The sequence below is a fragment of the Oncorhynchus tshawytscha genome, unplaced genomic scaffold (genome assembly GCF_018296145.1).
Source record: "Oncorhynchus tshawytscha isolate Ot180627B unplaced genomic scaffold, Otsh_v2.0 Un_scaffold_17_pilon_pilon, whole genome shotgun sequence".
Taxonomy (NCBI): Eukaryota; Metazoa; Chordata; class Actinopteri; order Salmoniformes; family Salmonidae; genus Oncorhynchus; species Oncorhynchus tshawytscha.
This window is the reverse complement of record NW_024609830.1, coordinates 1471539-1487246: the sequence shown is the minus strand read 5'-3', so window position 1 is coordinate 1487246 and position 15708 is coordinate 1471539. Positions and strand designations below refer to the sequence as shown.

The 15708-nt window shown below is 48.0% G+C and overlaps 1 protein-coding gene across 1 annotated transcript in view; it reads right to left on the bottom strand.

Annotated features, from left to right (window-relative positions):
* Positions 1-822: 822 nt before the first annotated feature.
* The window catches only part of chrnb2 (cholinergic receptor, nicotinic, beta 2), a 34227-nt gene continuing 19341 nt past the window's right edge, over positions 823-15708 (bottom strand). The window contains 7 exon segments of the mRNA XM_042319343.1: positions 823-2693; positions 5643-5796; positions 5798-5982; positions 5984-6755; positions 9044-9153; positions 13687-13731; positions 13851-13996. Of these exon segments, the coding sequence (XP_042175277.1) occupies positions 2541-2693; positions 5643-5796; positions 5798-5982; positions 5984-6755; positions 9044-9153; positions 13687-13731; positions 13851-13996 (1565 nt within the window). The 3' untranslated portion in view covers positions 823-2540.

Here is a 15708-nt window from a genome sequence, read left to right as displayed (position 1 = left end):
GGGAGGACAGGAGGGGGAAGGAGGAGAGGAGAGAGTCAGCTACAGAGCACAACACAATCTGAGAGAGGGAGGACAGGAGGGGGAAGGAGGAGAGGAGAGAGTCAGCTACAGAGCACAACACAATCTGAGAGAGGGAGGACAGGAGGGGGAAGGAGGAGAGGAGAGAGTCAGCTACAGAGCACAACACAATCTGAGAGAGGGAGGACAGGAGGGGGAAGGAGGAGAGGAGAGAGTCAGCTACAGAGCACAACACAATCTGAGAGAGGGAGGACAGGAGGGGGAAGGAGGAGAGGAGAGAGTCAGCTACAGAGCACAACACAATCTGAGAGAGGGAGGACAGGAGGGGGAGGAGGAGAGGAGAGAGTCAGCTACAGAGCACAACACAATCTGAGAGAGGGAGGACAGGAGGGGGAAGGAGGAGAGGAGAGAGTCAGCTACAGAGCACAACACAATCTGAGAGAGGGAGGACAGGAGGGGGAAGGAGGAGAGGAGAGAGTCAGCTACAGAGCACAACACAATATTGAGAGAGGGAGGACAGGAGGGGGAAGGAGGAGAGGAGAGAGTCAGCTACAGAGCACAACACAATCTGAGAAAGGGAGGACAAGAGGTGGAAGGAGGGAGGACAGGTGGGGGAAGGAGGAGAGGAGAGAAGGAGAAGAGGAAAGAGGGGGAAGGAGGGAAGGACAGGAGGGGGAAGGAGGTGAGGAGAGAGGGGAATGAGGGGGAAGGAGGAGAGGAGAGAGGGGGAAGGAGGAGAGGACAGGAGGGGGAGGAGAGAGGGGAAGGGGGAGAGGGCAAGAGGGGGAAGGAGGGGAGGACAGGAGGGGGAAGGAGGGGAGGAGAGAGGGGGAAGGAGGGGAGGAGAGAGGGAGGAAAGGAAGAGAGGACAGAGTGAGACACTGTCTTACTCTGATAATGAGAATCACAGTGATGACAGAAATTAACATTTGTGCAAACATTCATAACATACAATAGCTTATGTTTCATGAGAAAACATCCTTATTCCAACAATACATATCATCTGTCAGTTCTATATTCGACCACCCAATTTTGTGCAATCATGGCTCAACTGTAAAAGGAGGGAATTTACTCCATCTTGGCTCAACCCAATCTCAGTTTCCCAGGAACTTACTGAATCTAGACTCATCCCCTTGCAACTGTACCCGATGGCACAAGCTGCTATTATCCCAATAGAGCTGCATATGCAGACATCCTACACCTTTATCTTTCTCTAAGGCTGAATCCCAAATCACCCCCTTCGCCTGGCCCCTCGGCACTCCATTTGCGCGTTCACATGAGCCTCCGCCATTTGCACAAGTGTACTAAAGCTGAGCGAGTGAATATTATGGGGGTGTAGGGGCTAATTAGATCCTCCTAGAGCCACTTCGACCTAGCCAGCACGGATGCAGGCTTCAGAGCGACATACTATCCCGACACTTACTGCTATACGTCTGAAGTTAGCACAATTGAATTGTAAAAAATGGAGAGGCGTGTCTAATTATATACCACGTGCATGTGTTTATGTCTGATTCAGAGACTGGTCACGGTGGGTTTATTGATCCCATCGCCACTCTCTGGAAGTCACCCTTGGAGCTTCATCAGCAACACGTGACAACGGAGGGAGTTGGTATTGGAGAGGGGGCGGTTTGGGATTCACTATAACTACTTCATCTCATTCCATCTAACTCTCTGTCAATATCCCTCTCTCTCTTTCATATCTCTCCTTCACAATCTCTCTCTTCTCCTCATATAGTGTTAGCGTGCACGTCACAGGCTGTGTAGTACAGGTAATATCACATTCTTGTTTAAAAGCGTAGAGAATCATACAACAAACCACTGCACCCTACCTTTCTCTCAGGAACAGACACAGAGAAATCGCAATACTATTATATTCAAAGCTATACTGTGGTATACTGCTATGCTATGGTAAAATATACTGTACTGTACTATCAGTTGGCTTAACAGAAGTGGCTTGGAAAAACAATTATGAACCTTGACAACCCCCCACTTGCCTTTATATTTTTTTGATTGGTTGACACAGTTTCCAATCAAGGTTCTGTTACTGAAGCATTAAGTTCTGTACCAGTTAAGGTGTGACAATATACTCTCAGTAAGCTTGCACAGTCAGCCTGGAATGAAGAGCATTGATTGGCTGGCGTAGTGTTCTACAGGATGTCAAACAATTTAGAGATTGTCCTCTCTCCCTGATTGGCTTCTGCTGCTTGTCACTCAGAGGGAGAGAGGAGAGGCATAACTCCACCTTCCTCTGGGAAAAAGGCAAGAGTTGTCCATCCATTTATCCCTCCTCTGGAAAAAAAACGATCTTTAATACGATGTTGGTGTTAAGTTAAGTTCTTCAGTTCAGAACAGTTCAGTAGAAAGGCTATAAAGGTTAACAGGTGTGGCTCCTGTCCAATTTAGTTCCACAGACTTAATAAAACCCACTTCCCCTGCTGGGCAGGTCCCTGCCTCCTGCCCCTGTTCTGCTGTGCTGATTGGGTCGGGGCGGTGTCTATCGATGCTGCTGGGAACCTGGTTGGTCAGCCATTGGTGTTGGTGATGGTCTTGGCAGTGTAGTTCTGGAACAGTGGCTGGAGGAACATCCCGACCGTTCCGGACACACACACAATTATAAAGATCCACAGGAAGAGACGGTCGATCACCATGGCAACATACTTCCAGTCCTCGCTCACCTGAAGAGGGTGTAGGCAGAGGTTTACATAAGTACAGTTCTTACTAAAAGTATTCACACCTTTGACTTTTTCCACTTATTGTTGTGTTAAAAGATAGGATTCAAATGGATTTAATTGTCATTTTGTTGTGAACGATCTACACAAAATACTCTAATGTCAAAGTGGAAGAACAATTGTAACATTTGTAAAAAATCTATGAAAAATAAAATACTAATATACAGTATCTTGTTTACACAAGTAGTGTAACGACCCTGGGTTTATAAACGCAGATATCGACTCTGCCGCTCAAGCATGCTTTTGGGGCACAGCCGACAGCACGCTGGACTTTGATAGAGACCTACCCCAAGCGACTTACAGCTGTAATCGCAGCAAAAGGTGGCGCTACAAAGTATTAACTTAAGGGGTCTGAATAATTTTGCACGCCCAATGTTTCAGTTTTTGATTTGTTAAAAAAGTTTGAAATATCCAATAAATGTCGTTCCACTTCATGATTGTGTCCCACTTGTTGTTGATTCTTCACAAAAAAATACAGTTTTATATCTTTATGTTTGAAGCCTGAAATGTGGCAAAAGGTCGCAAAGTTCAAGGGGGCCGAATACTTTCGCAAGGCACTGTATGTGTAGGGTACAGAGATGAGGTAGTCATTCAAAAATCACTATTATTGCACACAGAGGGAGTCCATGCAACTTATTATGTGACTTGTTAAGCAAATGTTAACTCCTGAACTTGTTTAGGCTTGCCGTAACAAAGGAGTTGAATACTTATTGACTCAAGACATTTCAGATTTTAATTTTTAATGAATTAGTCAAACATAATTCCACTTTGACATTATGGGGTATTGTGTGTAAGCCAGTGACAACACAACATCTCAATTCAATCCATTTGAAATGTAGGCTGCAACACAACATCTCAATTCAATCCATTTGAAATGTAGGCTGCAACACAACAACATGTGGAAGAAGTCAAGGGGTGAATACTTTCTGAAGGCCCTGTAGACGATGAAGGAAAACACAGCTCTCTTTTCTCCTCTTCCTCTATCACTTGTCTCTCTCACTTTCTCGCTCCTTCCCTCCCCCTCACCTATTAAAGGGGGGTGAGAGGCGGGGTTGAAAGGTTAATGTGAGTGGAGACTGGATTCCACCACAGAGCTCTGATGAGGTTTGACACTGAAAGAGGGTGAGGAGGAGAAGAGAGGTGAGGGGAGAGAAAAAAAGAGACCAGATGTAGGGGAACAAGAGATGGATGAGTACTGCAGGGAAGGAGAGGGAGGAGGAGAGAAGGGAGGTGGAGAGAGAAAGAGACCGGGTATAGGGGAATAAGGGATGGATGAGTACTGCAGGGAAGGGGATAGAGGAGGAGAGAAGGGAGGTGGAGAGAGAAAGAGACCGGGTATAGGGGAATAAGGGATGGATGAGTACTGCAGGGAAGGGGATAGAGGAGGAAAGAAGGGAGGTGGAGAGAGAAAGAGACCGGGTATAGGGGAATAAGGGATGGATGAGTACTGCAGGGAAGGGGATAGAGGAGGAGAGAAGGGAGGTGGAGAGAGAAAGAGACCGGGTATAGGGGAATAAGGGATGGATGAGTACTGCAGGGAAGGGGATAGAGGAGGAGAGAAGGGAGGTGGAGAGAGAAAGAGAGACCGGGTGTAGTGGAATAAGGGATGGATGAGTACTGCAGGGAAGGAGAGGGAGGAGGAGGAGAGAGGAGAGGGGAGAGAAAAAGAGAGACCGGGTGTAGGGGAATAAGGGATGGATGAGTACTGCAGGGAAGGAGAGGGAGGAGGAGGAGAGAGGAGAGGGGAGAGAAAAAGAGATACCGGGTGTAGGGGAATAAGGGATGGATGAGTACTGCAGGGAAGGGGATAGAGGAGGAGAGAGAGGGGAGGGGTGATGATGACTTGAAGAGGACAGGAGGGAGGACCTGAAGTGAAAGAAGGATCAGGTGGGTCTTAAAAGTGTCAGGGTCTCTCATTCCAGGAGAATGTTCTTTCCTCCCTTTCCATGTCTTTAAGCATCCCTGCCCACTGAAGGAACCCCCCTTGTCGTTCATCCTCCTCTCTTTCTACTCCTCTACTCCTACGTTGGGAGAGCCCTGTTTTATTCACTCAAAATGCTGATATCATACAGTAGCTAAGATTAAAACTGTGTTAAATATTCAGAGCAGAACAAGTGTAGCCCATGAATTCATAACCATTCACCCATAGTTATTCTCTCTAGAATGTAGCAGTAGGTGGTAGCTATTCATAGGTTGCACCTCCGTCACTCGGTCGCATCATGCCATTGTTATGAACGTTCTCAAGCCGCCCTCCACCATAGTGGTGCCCAAAAGTTGTGATAAGCCCAGTCATTCTGAACAGAGGCAATTGACTGTTTAGTCTAAATTACACTATAGTGGACTGGAAATATGATTATATTGCTAAAGTGGGCAAATATTTAGTAGGACACAACTTTGACATCATTATCATGTCATCAAATGTACTTCAAACAGACGGCAATGAAGTCATTAGCTAGCAATGCTAACGTTAGCTAGTTAAAATCCGGTGGCCTCCCCTCAATCTTAGCTAGCTAGCTAACATTATACTGCATTTAAAGTCAATCTGGCAACATCAAAGTGATGACAAAGGGTTTTCCTAATAATTATTTTCCTCCTTTTGAATGTCATTGTATTTCCAAGCCACTACAATGCACTTTGCATGAAATCTTCATCAGCGCTTATTGACAATGCATTGAGTAGAGTGCTAGGCATCAGTCCTAAAACAAATGTTCAAAACAATACCGTCTCGAAACAAGCCTATCTGCTGTGAATAAGTGTAGATATATGGCCTTCTAGACCGAGTGTAAGTAACATTCTATGATGTGTATGGCAGAACAGGGTCAAGACATCAGATATATAATGTGATATATAGTTGTAGTGAACTGTGAATACATGGTGTATTTCTACGTTACTCACACTCTGGTCGTCATCTTCAGTCTTCATGTGGTTGGCGATGAAGCGGACCCCGTCGACAGCCTCCTCCAACCCAGGGCAGGCTTGTCCTAGCACGGCCTGGGTCAGGGCTGGGCCCCCTCCTACCTGTTTCCCCCTGGGCCGGTTCCCCTGCCCCCTCCCTGTCTTCCCTCAGCCCGTTCAGCCCCTCCATCGACCCCCTCCCCTCCTCCTCCCCCGCGCCCCCTCCCAGCTCTCCTACAAACTGTTTCACCGACGCTCGGTTCACGTAACACGTACAGGGGTCGTTGTTATCCGTGCCACCCCCTCCGCCCCCCAGCCCCAGGCCCACCATCAGCCCCCGGTGGAGCCCCATCCCTGCCCCCCTCCCTCTGCTCCTGGCCCCTCCGTCGCTGGCGCAGCTTCTGACGCTCGCAGCTGTTCTGGGGCTGGCGCATGAAGAGCAGCGCAGGTAATTTGTTGAGGAACACCAGCTTGACCCAGGGGGGCATGGTGTGTGTGGTGGGTGAGCGGTGGTGCACGTTGAGAACACACACACTGGTGACAATAGAGAAGGTCACCAGGACCATGGTGAACATCAGGTACTTCCCAACCAGAGGAACGTCCAGGGAGGTGGGGGGGACGATCTTAGAGATCAGCAGGAGGAACACAGTGAGGGCCAGCAGGACAGAGATACACAGGGTCATCTTCTCTCCACAGTCAGAGGGCAGATAGAACACTAAGATAGCCAGAGAAGTGATGAGGACACAGGGGATGATGAGGTTGATGGTGTAGAACAGAGGTTTCCTGCGGATGATGAAGTCATAAGTGATGTCTACGTAGGTGGGGTCAGCAGGGTTCTCGTTGCGGCGCCCCGGCAGGGCGATGATGTCCCACTCTCCGCTGGGTGTGAAGTCGTCCATGCTGGCCACGTCGGACCTCAGGATCAGGTCGATCTCTGTGCGGTCGTAGGTCCAGGAGCGGAACCTCATGGTGCAGTTCTGCTGGTCGAAGGGGAAGTGTTTGACCTCGATCTTACAGGCTGACTTGTAGATGGCTGGAGGCAGCCAGAAGATACTGCCGTCATGGGAGACCACCGCGTTGGAGTAGAAGGAGACCTCGTACATTCCGTCAGCACTAAGGAAGGAGGGGTGGAAAGAGAGAGAACGTTAGACTATTGGAAGGATTTTAGATATTAAAATACAGTATATAAAATGCATGCCCTTTTAAATCTATCACATCTTTGAAAACAAATTAGTAATACATACAGATTAAAATGAGCAGAAAAGAGCGAGACGTTTTCTCCTATAAATGGGTGTAAATGTAACTTCAGCTCTCTGTGTGTCTCATTAGATTTCCTCCAGTCTCACTACAGATCCTTTATCACACAGCCTCAGCCACATCTCACACAGACAGGACTGGGTGACAGGGGCAGGACAGGTAAGACTCTACTGTTACAGACAGCCAGGTAAGATGACCACAGAAGATATCTCTCTCTCACACACACACACACACACACACACATTCTGACTACAGAAAGATGGGGAAGGTCAGACAGATGAGGGTGTGATGTGTATCAGGACTGCAAAGTAACACACGACTCCTTATATAAACATGCTGGTCACTGCTCAGGTGAACATCATCCTTCCTTAACCTGGACACAGCTAGGACAACTCAAGAGAACTCAGGTAGAGAACAGGTCAAATCCCTCAGGTAGGGAACAGGTCAAATCCCTCGGGTAGAGAACAGGTCAAATCCCTCGGGTAGGGAACAGGTCAAATCCCTTGAGTAGAGAACAGGTCAAATCCCTTGGGTAGAGAACGGGTCAAAGCCCTCGGGTAGAGAGGGGTCAAATCCCTCGGGTAGAGAACAGGTCAAATCCCTCGGGTAGAGAACAGGTCAAATCCCTCGGGTAGAGAACAGGTCAAATCCCTCGGGTAGAGAACAGGTCAAATCCCTCGGGTAGGGAACAGGTCAAATCCCTCGGGTAGGTAACAGGTCAAATGCCTCAGGTAGGGAAAAGGTCAAATGCCTCAGGTAGGGAAGGGGTCAAATGCCTCAGGTAGGGAAGGGCTCAAATGCCTCAGGTAGGGAATGGGTCAAATGCCTCAGGTAGGGAAGGGGTCAAATGCCTCAGGTAGGGAAGGGGTCAAATACCTCAGGTAGGGAAGGGGTCAAATACCTCAGGTAGGGAAGGGGTCAAATACCTCAGGTAGGGAAGGGGTCAAATACCTCAGGTAGGGAAGGGGTCAAATACCTCAGGTAGGGAAGGGGTCAAATACCTCAAGTAGGGAAGGGGTCAAATACCTCAAGTAGAGAACAGGTAAAATACCTCAGGTAGAGAACAAAGAAGGAGAGCAATGGAAGAAGATCAAGATATTGATCCGTTTAGCCCCCGCCGGTTGGTTAATCAGTGTAAGACGGCATTAGAGAAAGAGGAGATCGAGGCCAGACAGTTCACTTTCACTGATAAGATAGCTTACACAGGGTTAAGACACTCCGATAAGATAACTTACACCGGGCTAAGAGACTACGATAAGATAGGGACTAGAATACTGGAGTTGAGAAACAATGCTGTACTGTGTGTGTGTGTGTGTGTGTGTGTGTGTGTGTGTGTGTGTGTGTGTGTGTGTGTGTGTGTGTGTGTGTGTGTGTGTGTGTGTGTGTGTGTGGAAGTTGGTTGCTCTTTTGACACCTATGTAGAGCAGACAGTTGCTGAAGCAAGCCCATAGTGTCATGCCTCAACAGCCTTGGTTATCACTGCAAACTTGTGGCGCTGATATTTGGGAGTCTCGGCCATGTACTTAGGCTGACAGTATGTGGCCTTCAGATTACCGGCCTGCAGAGGACAAAGGCAATGCTGCCACCAAGGTACTGCTCTGTGTCAGCGGTCATGGACAGCTTAGCTGTTTGGAGAAGGAGGTGCTTTCTGTATCTATAAGTGTCCAGATATCCATGTCTTTAAAATGTTTGGATCCTTCTTCACTGTAATGTGATTTGTGGATTCAAATAGTATTGACATTGTGTGTGTGTAACTCACTTGTTATACAGAACAACGTCAGGCAGCTAGGTGTGTGTGTGTGTGTGTGTGTGTGTGTGTGTGTAACTCACTTGTTATACAGAACAACGTCAGGCAGCTAGATGTGTGTGTGTGTGTGTGTGTGTGTGTGTGTGTGTGTGTGTGTGTGTGTGTGTGTGTGTGTGTGTGTGTGTAACTCACTTGTTATACAGAACAACGTCAGTCAGCTAGATGTGTGTGTGTGTGTGTGTGTGTGTGTGTGTGTGTGTGTGTGTGTGTGTGTGTGTGTGTGTGTGTGTGTGTGTGTGTGTGTGTGTGTGTGTGTGTATGTGTGTGTGTGTGTGTGTGTGTGTGTGTGTGTGTGTGTGTGTGTGTGTGTGTGTGTGTGTGTGTGTGTGTGACTCACTTGTTATACAGCACAACATCGGGCAGCCAGATGTGTTTGGAAGGCAGTCTGACCTTCTCCATGCCATCAAACTCCTCAGGGACCCAAGTCAGACGGTAGTCCTGCCATTCCTGGACACCAATCACAGACCAGAGAACAGAGTTAATGACCAATCACTCAGCTGAGAAGATTGTTACTAACCAATCATACAGCAGAGAGGAGAGTTAGTGACCAATCACACATCTGAGAAGATTGTTAGTAACCAATCACAGAGCAGAGAGGAGAGTTAGAGGCCAATCACTCAGCTGAGAAGATTGTTACTAACCAATTATAAAGCAGAATGGAGAGTTAGTGACCAATCACACATCTGAGAAGATTGTTAGTAACCAATCATAAAGTAGAGAGGAGAGTCAGTGACCAATCACATAGCTGAGAAGATTGTTAGTAACCAATCACAGAGGAGAATTAGTGACCAATCAAAAGTCATAGAAGAGTGTGAGACCCACAAACAGCTGCTATGAGCTTCACTTTTGAAATAACATTCAGCGAAATGCATCTTTACTATCCATAATGATCTTTATGTAAATATGTTCCTATAGAGACCTTTACTGTCCTGTCCAGGAACAGTGTGATAACTCAGCTCCATTAATTAGAGATGTAAAACAGAAGGACTAATGTCTACCATGACCCTATAGTAAATCAGTTAAAAACACTCACTCAAACACACATCTAATCATCCTGACTGAAATGGCCGCCTGCCAAGGAGGTATCCAGATCGCGTGTGTGACAGTGAGTGCGTGTGCGTATGTATGTATGTATGTACAGTGCCTTGCGAAAGTATTCGGCCCCCTTGAACTTTGCGACCTTTTGCCACATTTCAGGCTTCAAACATAAAGATATAAAACTGTATTTTTCTGTGAAGAATCAACAACAAGTGGGACACAATCATGAAGTGGAACGACATTTATTGGATATTTCAAACTTTTTTAACAAATCAAAAACTGAAAAATTGGGCGTGCAAAATTATTCAGCCCCTTTACTTTCAGTGCAGCAAACTCTCTCCAGAAGTTCAGTGAGGATCTCTGAATGATCCAATGTTGACCTAAATGACTAATGATGATAAATACAATCCACCTGTGTGTAATCAAGTCTCCGTATAAATGCACCTGCACTGTGATAGTCTCAGAGGTCCGTTAAAAGCGCAGAGAGCATCATGAAGAACAAGGAACATGCCAGGCAGGTCCGAGATACTGTTGTGAAGAAGTTTAAAGCCGGATTTGGATGTTAAAGCCGGATTTGGATGTTTTGTGTGTCTAGGTTGTTTTTCTGTGTTCGGCCTAGTATGGTTCTCAATCAGAGGCAGGTGTCGTTAGGTGTCTCTGATTGAGAATAATACTTAGGTAGCCTGGGTTTCACTGTTGTTTTGTGGGTGATTGTTTCCGTGTCTGTGTTTGTTTCACCACACAGGACTGTTTTGGTTTTCACATTTATTGTTTTGTATTTTTGTAGTGTTCTCGGTTATCGTCTATATTAAAGATGTTTAACACTAACCACGATGCGCTTTGGTCCTCTCCTTCAACGGAAGAAAACCGTTACAGGACTGGTGTCCTTGGCATCTCCTCTTGGCTACGACCAAGGGCCTCATAAAACACGTATGCTCATTCTCTATTCAATTACAGACCATCAATCACCTTCACACATGCACATGTGTACACACACACAGACACACACAAACAGGTTTCCATAACTGTTCATAACTGATTTATACACATTAGTGCATTTACAGCTGTGCGTGTGCATGTGTGTGTGAACCTGTCCACTGGGCAGTGTGTTTTGTTGCAGGCCCCAGCTGCAGACACACAGAGAACCAGCTGTGTAGAACAGGGTCAGAACTCAGGAGCATGCCAGGATTAGTCTCTCACAACAATACAGAACTGTGTCTCTCTCTGCCGCATACTGCAATGTGATGCTCCCGAGTGGCGCAGTGGTCTACGGCAATGCATCTCAGTGCTAGCGGCGTCACTACAGACCCTGGTTTGTTTCCAGGCTGTATCACAACCGGCCGTGATTGAGAGTCCCATAGGGACAGCGCTGGGCACAACTGGCCCAGCGTCGTCCGGGTTCGGGTTTGGCCGGGGTAGGCTGTCATTGTAAATAACAATTTGTTCTTAACTAACTTACCTAGTTAAATAAAGTTTAACTAGGAGAGGAGAGAGGAGGTGAAGATGAAGACAGAGGGATAAGGAGAGAAAGGTGAAGACAGAGAGATAAGGAGACAGAGGCGAAGACAGAGGGATAAGGAGACAGAGGCGAAGACAGAGGGATAAGGAGAGAAAGGTGAAGACAGAGGGATAAGGAGAGAGAGGTGAAGACAGAGAGATAAGGAGACAGAGGCAAAGACAGAGGGATAAGGAGAGAAAGGTGAAGACAGAGGGATAAGGAGATAGAGGTGAAGACAGAGAGATAAGGAGACAGAGGCGAAGACAGAGGGATAAGGAGAGAGAGGTGAAGACAGAGGGATAAGGAGAGATGAGGTGAAGACAGAGAGAAGGAAAGAGAGGTGAAGACAGAGGGATAAGGAGAGAAAGGTGTTGACAGAGGGATAAGGAGAGGAAGGTGAAGACAGAGAGATAAGGAGAGGTGAAGACAGAGGGATAAGGAGAGAGAGGTGAAGACAGAGAGATAAGGAGAGAGAGGTGAAGACAGAGGGACAAGGAGAGAAAGGTGAAGACACAGGGATAAGGAGAGAGAGGTGAAGACAGGGGGATAAGGAGAGAAAGGTGAAGTCAGAGGGATAAAGAGAGGTGAAGACAGAGGGATAAGGAGAGAGAGGTGAAGACAGAGAGATAAGGAGAGAAAGGTGTTGACAGAGGGATAAGGAGAGAGAGGTGAAGACAGAGAGATAAGGAGAGGTGAAGACAGAGGGAGAAGGAGAGAGAGGTGAAGACAGAGGGATAAGGAGAGAGAGGTGAAGACAGAGGGATAAGGAGAGAGAGGTAAAGACAGAGAGATAAGGAGAGAAAGATGTTGACAGAGGGATAAGGAGAGAGAGGTGAAGACAGAGAGATAAGGAGAGAGGAGGTGAAGACAGAGGGATAAGGAGAGAGAGGAGACAGAGGGATAAGGAGAGAGAGGTGAAGACAGATGGATAAGGAGAGAGGAGGTGAAGACAGAGGGATAAGGAGAGAGAGGAGACAGAGGGATAAGGAGAGAGAGGTGAAGACAGAGGGATAAGGAGAGAGAGGCAAAGACAGAGGGATAAGGAGAGAAAGTTGAAGACAGAGGGATAAGGAGATAGAGGTGAAGACAGAGGGATAAGGAGAGAGGAGGTGAAGACAGAGGGATAAGGAGAGAGAGGTGAAGACAGGGGGATAAGGAGAGATGAGGTGAAGACAGAGAGATAAGGAAAGAGAGGTGAAGACAGAGGGATAAGGAGAGAAAGGTGTTGACAGAGGGATAAGGAGAGGAAGGTGAAGACAGAGAGATAAGGAGAGGTGAAGACAGAGAGATAAGGAGAGAGAGGTGAAGACAGAGGGATAAGGAGAGAGATGTGAAGACAGAGGGATAAGGAGAGAGAGGTGAAGACAGAGAGATAAGGAGCGGTGAAGACAGAGGGGGAAGGAGAGAGAGGTGAAGACAGAGGGATAAGGAGAGAGAGGTGAAGACAGAGGGATAAGGAGAGAGAGGTGAAGACAGAGAGATAAGGGGAGAAAGGTGTTGACAGAGGGATAAGGAGAGAGAGGTGAAGACAGAGAGATAAGGAGAGGTGAAGACAGAGGGAGAAGGAGAGAGAGGTGAAGACAGAGGGATAAGGAGAGAGAGGTGAAGACAGAGAGATAAGGAGAGGTGAAGACAGAGGGAGAAGGAGAAAGAGGTGAAGACAGAGGGATAAGGAGAGAGAGGTGAAGACAGATGGATAAGGAGAGAGGAGGTGAAGACAGAGGGATAAGGAGAGAGAGGAGACAGAGGGATAAGGAGAGAGAGGTGAAGACAGAGGGATAAGGAGAGAGAGGCAAAGACAGAGGGATAAGGAGAGAGATGTGAAGACAGAGGGATAAGGAGAGAGAGGTGAAGACAGAGAGATAAGGAGAGAGAGGTGAAGACAGAGGGGTAAGGAGAGAGAGGTGAAGACAGAGGGATAAGGAGAGGTGAAGACAGAGGGAGAAGGAGAGAGAGATGAAGACAGAGGGATAAGGAGAGAGAGGTGAAGACAGAGAGATAAGGAGAGGTGAAGACAGAGGGAGAAGGAGAGAGAGGTGAAGACAGAGGGATAAGGAGAGAGAGGTGAAGACAGAGGGATAAGGAGAGAGAGAGGTGAAGACAGAGAGATAAGGAGAGAGAGGTGAAGACAGAGGGATAAGGAGAGGTGAAGACAGAGGGAGAATGAGAGAGAGATGAAGACAGAGGGATAAGGAGAGAGAGGTGAAGACAGAGGGATAAGGAAAGAGAGGTGAAGACAGAGAGAAGGAGAGAGAGGTGAAGACAGAGGGATAAGGAAAGAGAGGTGAAGACAGAGAGATAAGGAGAGAGAGGTGAAGACAGAGGGATAAGGAGAGAGAGGTGAAGACAGAGATAAGGAGAGAGAGGTGAAGACAGAGGGATAATGAGAGAGAGGTGAAGACAGAGGGATACGGAGAGAAAGGTGAAGACAGAGTGTAACTGACCTGTGTGAGCCATACGTTGGTGGTCATGACCTGCTCTCTCTCGTGCTGCAATAGAAAGAGGAACACAGCAACATTATTGGGGTGGGTTAGAGACATTATTATGTTCTGAGGTGGGTGGGTTAGAGGCAGTTCATGGGCCACCCCACATACAGACACATACTCACCACACTGATGAGCTGGGCCAGGGACACCATCAGCTGAACTGTCACCAGCTCAGAACCATTGGTCGCTGGGCGGATCAGTTTGTTATAGTGGGCGGGGTTTAGCAGGTGCTCCACCAGCCGCTCTTCAGTATCCGCCCCCAGGCTGCCTGTAAAGAAATAAATAATTGGTTCACAGACATGTCCATCAAACGCTTTCTATGGTGATAACAACAACAACAAAAAACAAGAACAAAGGATATAGCTGAAACTGTTTAATGGGGAGGCCTTGTGATGAAGCTGTATGTTAGTCTGCTCGATGACATTGTGTTCAGTATAAAGCTGGGAGTCTATGAGGCATGATGGTATTCCTCTCTGCCTGCTGGAACATGTCAGCACAGCTCTAGTCTCTCCCTGGCTCAGGAGCTGACATCATATCAATGAGTCAAGCAGTCTTACTGTCTCTCCCTCTATCCCTCTCTCCCTCTATCCCTCTCTCCTCTACTGTCTATTTCTCTCCTCCTCTATCTCACTTTTCCTCCAACTCTTTCTCTTTCCCTGTCCTCACCCCACTCCCACACCCTCTCAGGTTGTTGTCAAATCACTGGAGTGGCTTGGTTTTGGCAGGGCTGTCACAATACCACACAAAGTGGAGGATAAATACTGCTGCAGGAGACACACCACAACAACTCTCTCTCTCTCCCCTTCCCTTTATCTCACTCTCTCTCTCCCTCTCGCTCCCCTTCCCCTCTCTCTCTCTCCCTCTCTATTCCCTTCCCATCTCGCTTTCTCCCTCTCTCTCCCCTTCCCCTCTTTCTTTTTCCCTCTCTCTCCCCTTCCCCTCTTTCTTTCTCCCTCTCGCTCCCCTTCCCCTCTTTCTTTCTCCCTCTCTCTCCCCTTCCCCTCTTTCTTTCTCCCTCTCTCTCCCCTTCCCGTCTCTTACTCCCTCTCTCTCCCCTTCCCCTCTTTCTTTCTCCCTCTCGCTCCCCTTCCCCTCTTTCTTTCTCCCTCTCTCTCCCCTTCCCCTCTTTCTTTCTCCCTCTCGCTCCCCTTCCCCTCTTTCTTTCTCCCTCTCTCTCCCCTTCCCCTCTTTCTTTCTCCCTCTCTCTCCCCTTCCCGTCTCTTACTCCCTCTCTCTCCCCTTCCCCTCTTTCTTTCTCCCTCTCTCTCCCCTTCCCCTCTTTCTTTCTCCCTCTCTCTCCCCTTCCCCTCTTTCTTTCTCCCTCTCGCTCCCCTTCCCCTCTTTCTTTCTCCCTCTCTCTCCTTCCCCTCTTTCTTTCTCCCTCTCGCTCCCCTTCCCCTATTTCTTTCTCCCTCTCTCTCCCCTTCCCCTCTTTCTTTCTCCCTCTCGCTCCCCTTCCCCTCTTTCTTTCTCCCTTCTCCCTTCCCCTCTCTCCTCTCTCTCCCCTTCCTGTCTCTTACTCCCTCTCTCTCCCTTTCCCCTCTTTCTTTCTCCCTCTCTATTCCCTTCCCATCTCGCTTTCTCCCTCTCTCTCCCCTTCCCCTCTTTCTTTCTCCCTCTCTCTCCCCTTCCCCTCTTTCTTTCTCCCTCTCTCTCCCCTTCCCCTCTTTCTTTCTCCCTCTCGCTCCCCTTCCCCTCTTTCTTTCTCCCTCTCTCTCCCCTTCCCCTCTTTCTTTCTCCCTCTCGCTCCCCTTCCCCTCTTTCTTTCTTTCTCCCTCTCGCTCCCCTTCCCCTCTTTCTTTCTCCCTCTCGCTCCCCTTCCCCTCTTTCTTTCTCCCTCTCGCTCCCCTTCCCCTCTTTCTTTCGCCCTCTCTCTCCCCTTCCCCTCTTTCTTTCTCCCTCTCTCTCCCCTTCCCGTCTCTTACTCCCTCTCTCTCCCTTTCCCCTCTTTCTTTCTCCCTCTCTATTCCCTTCCCGTCT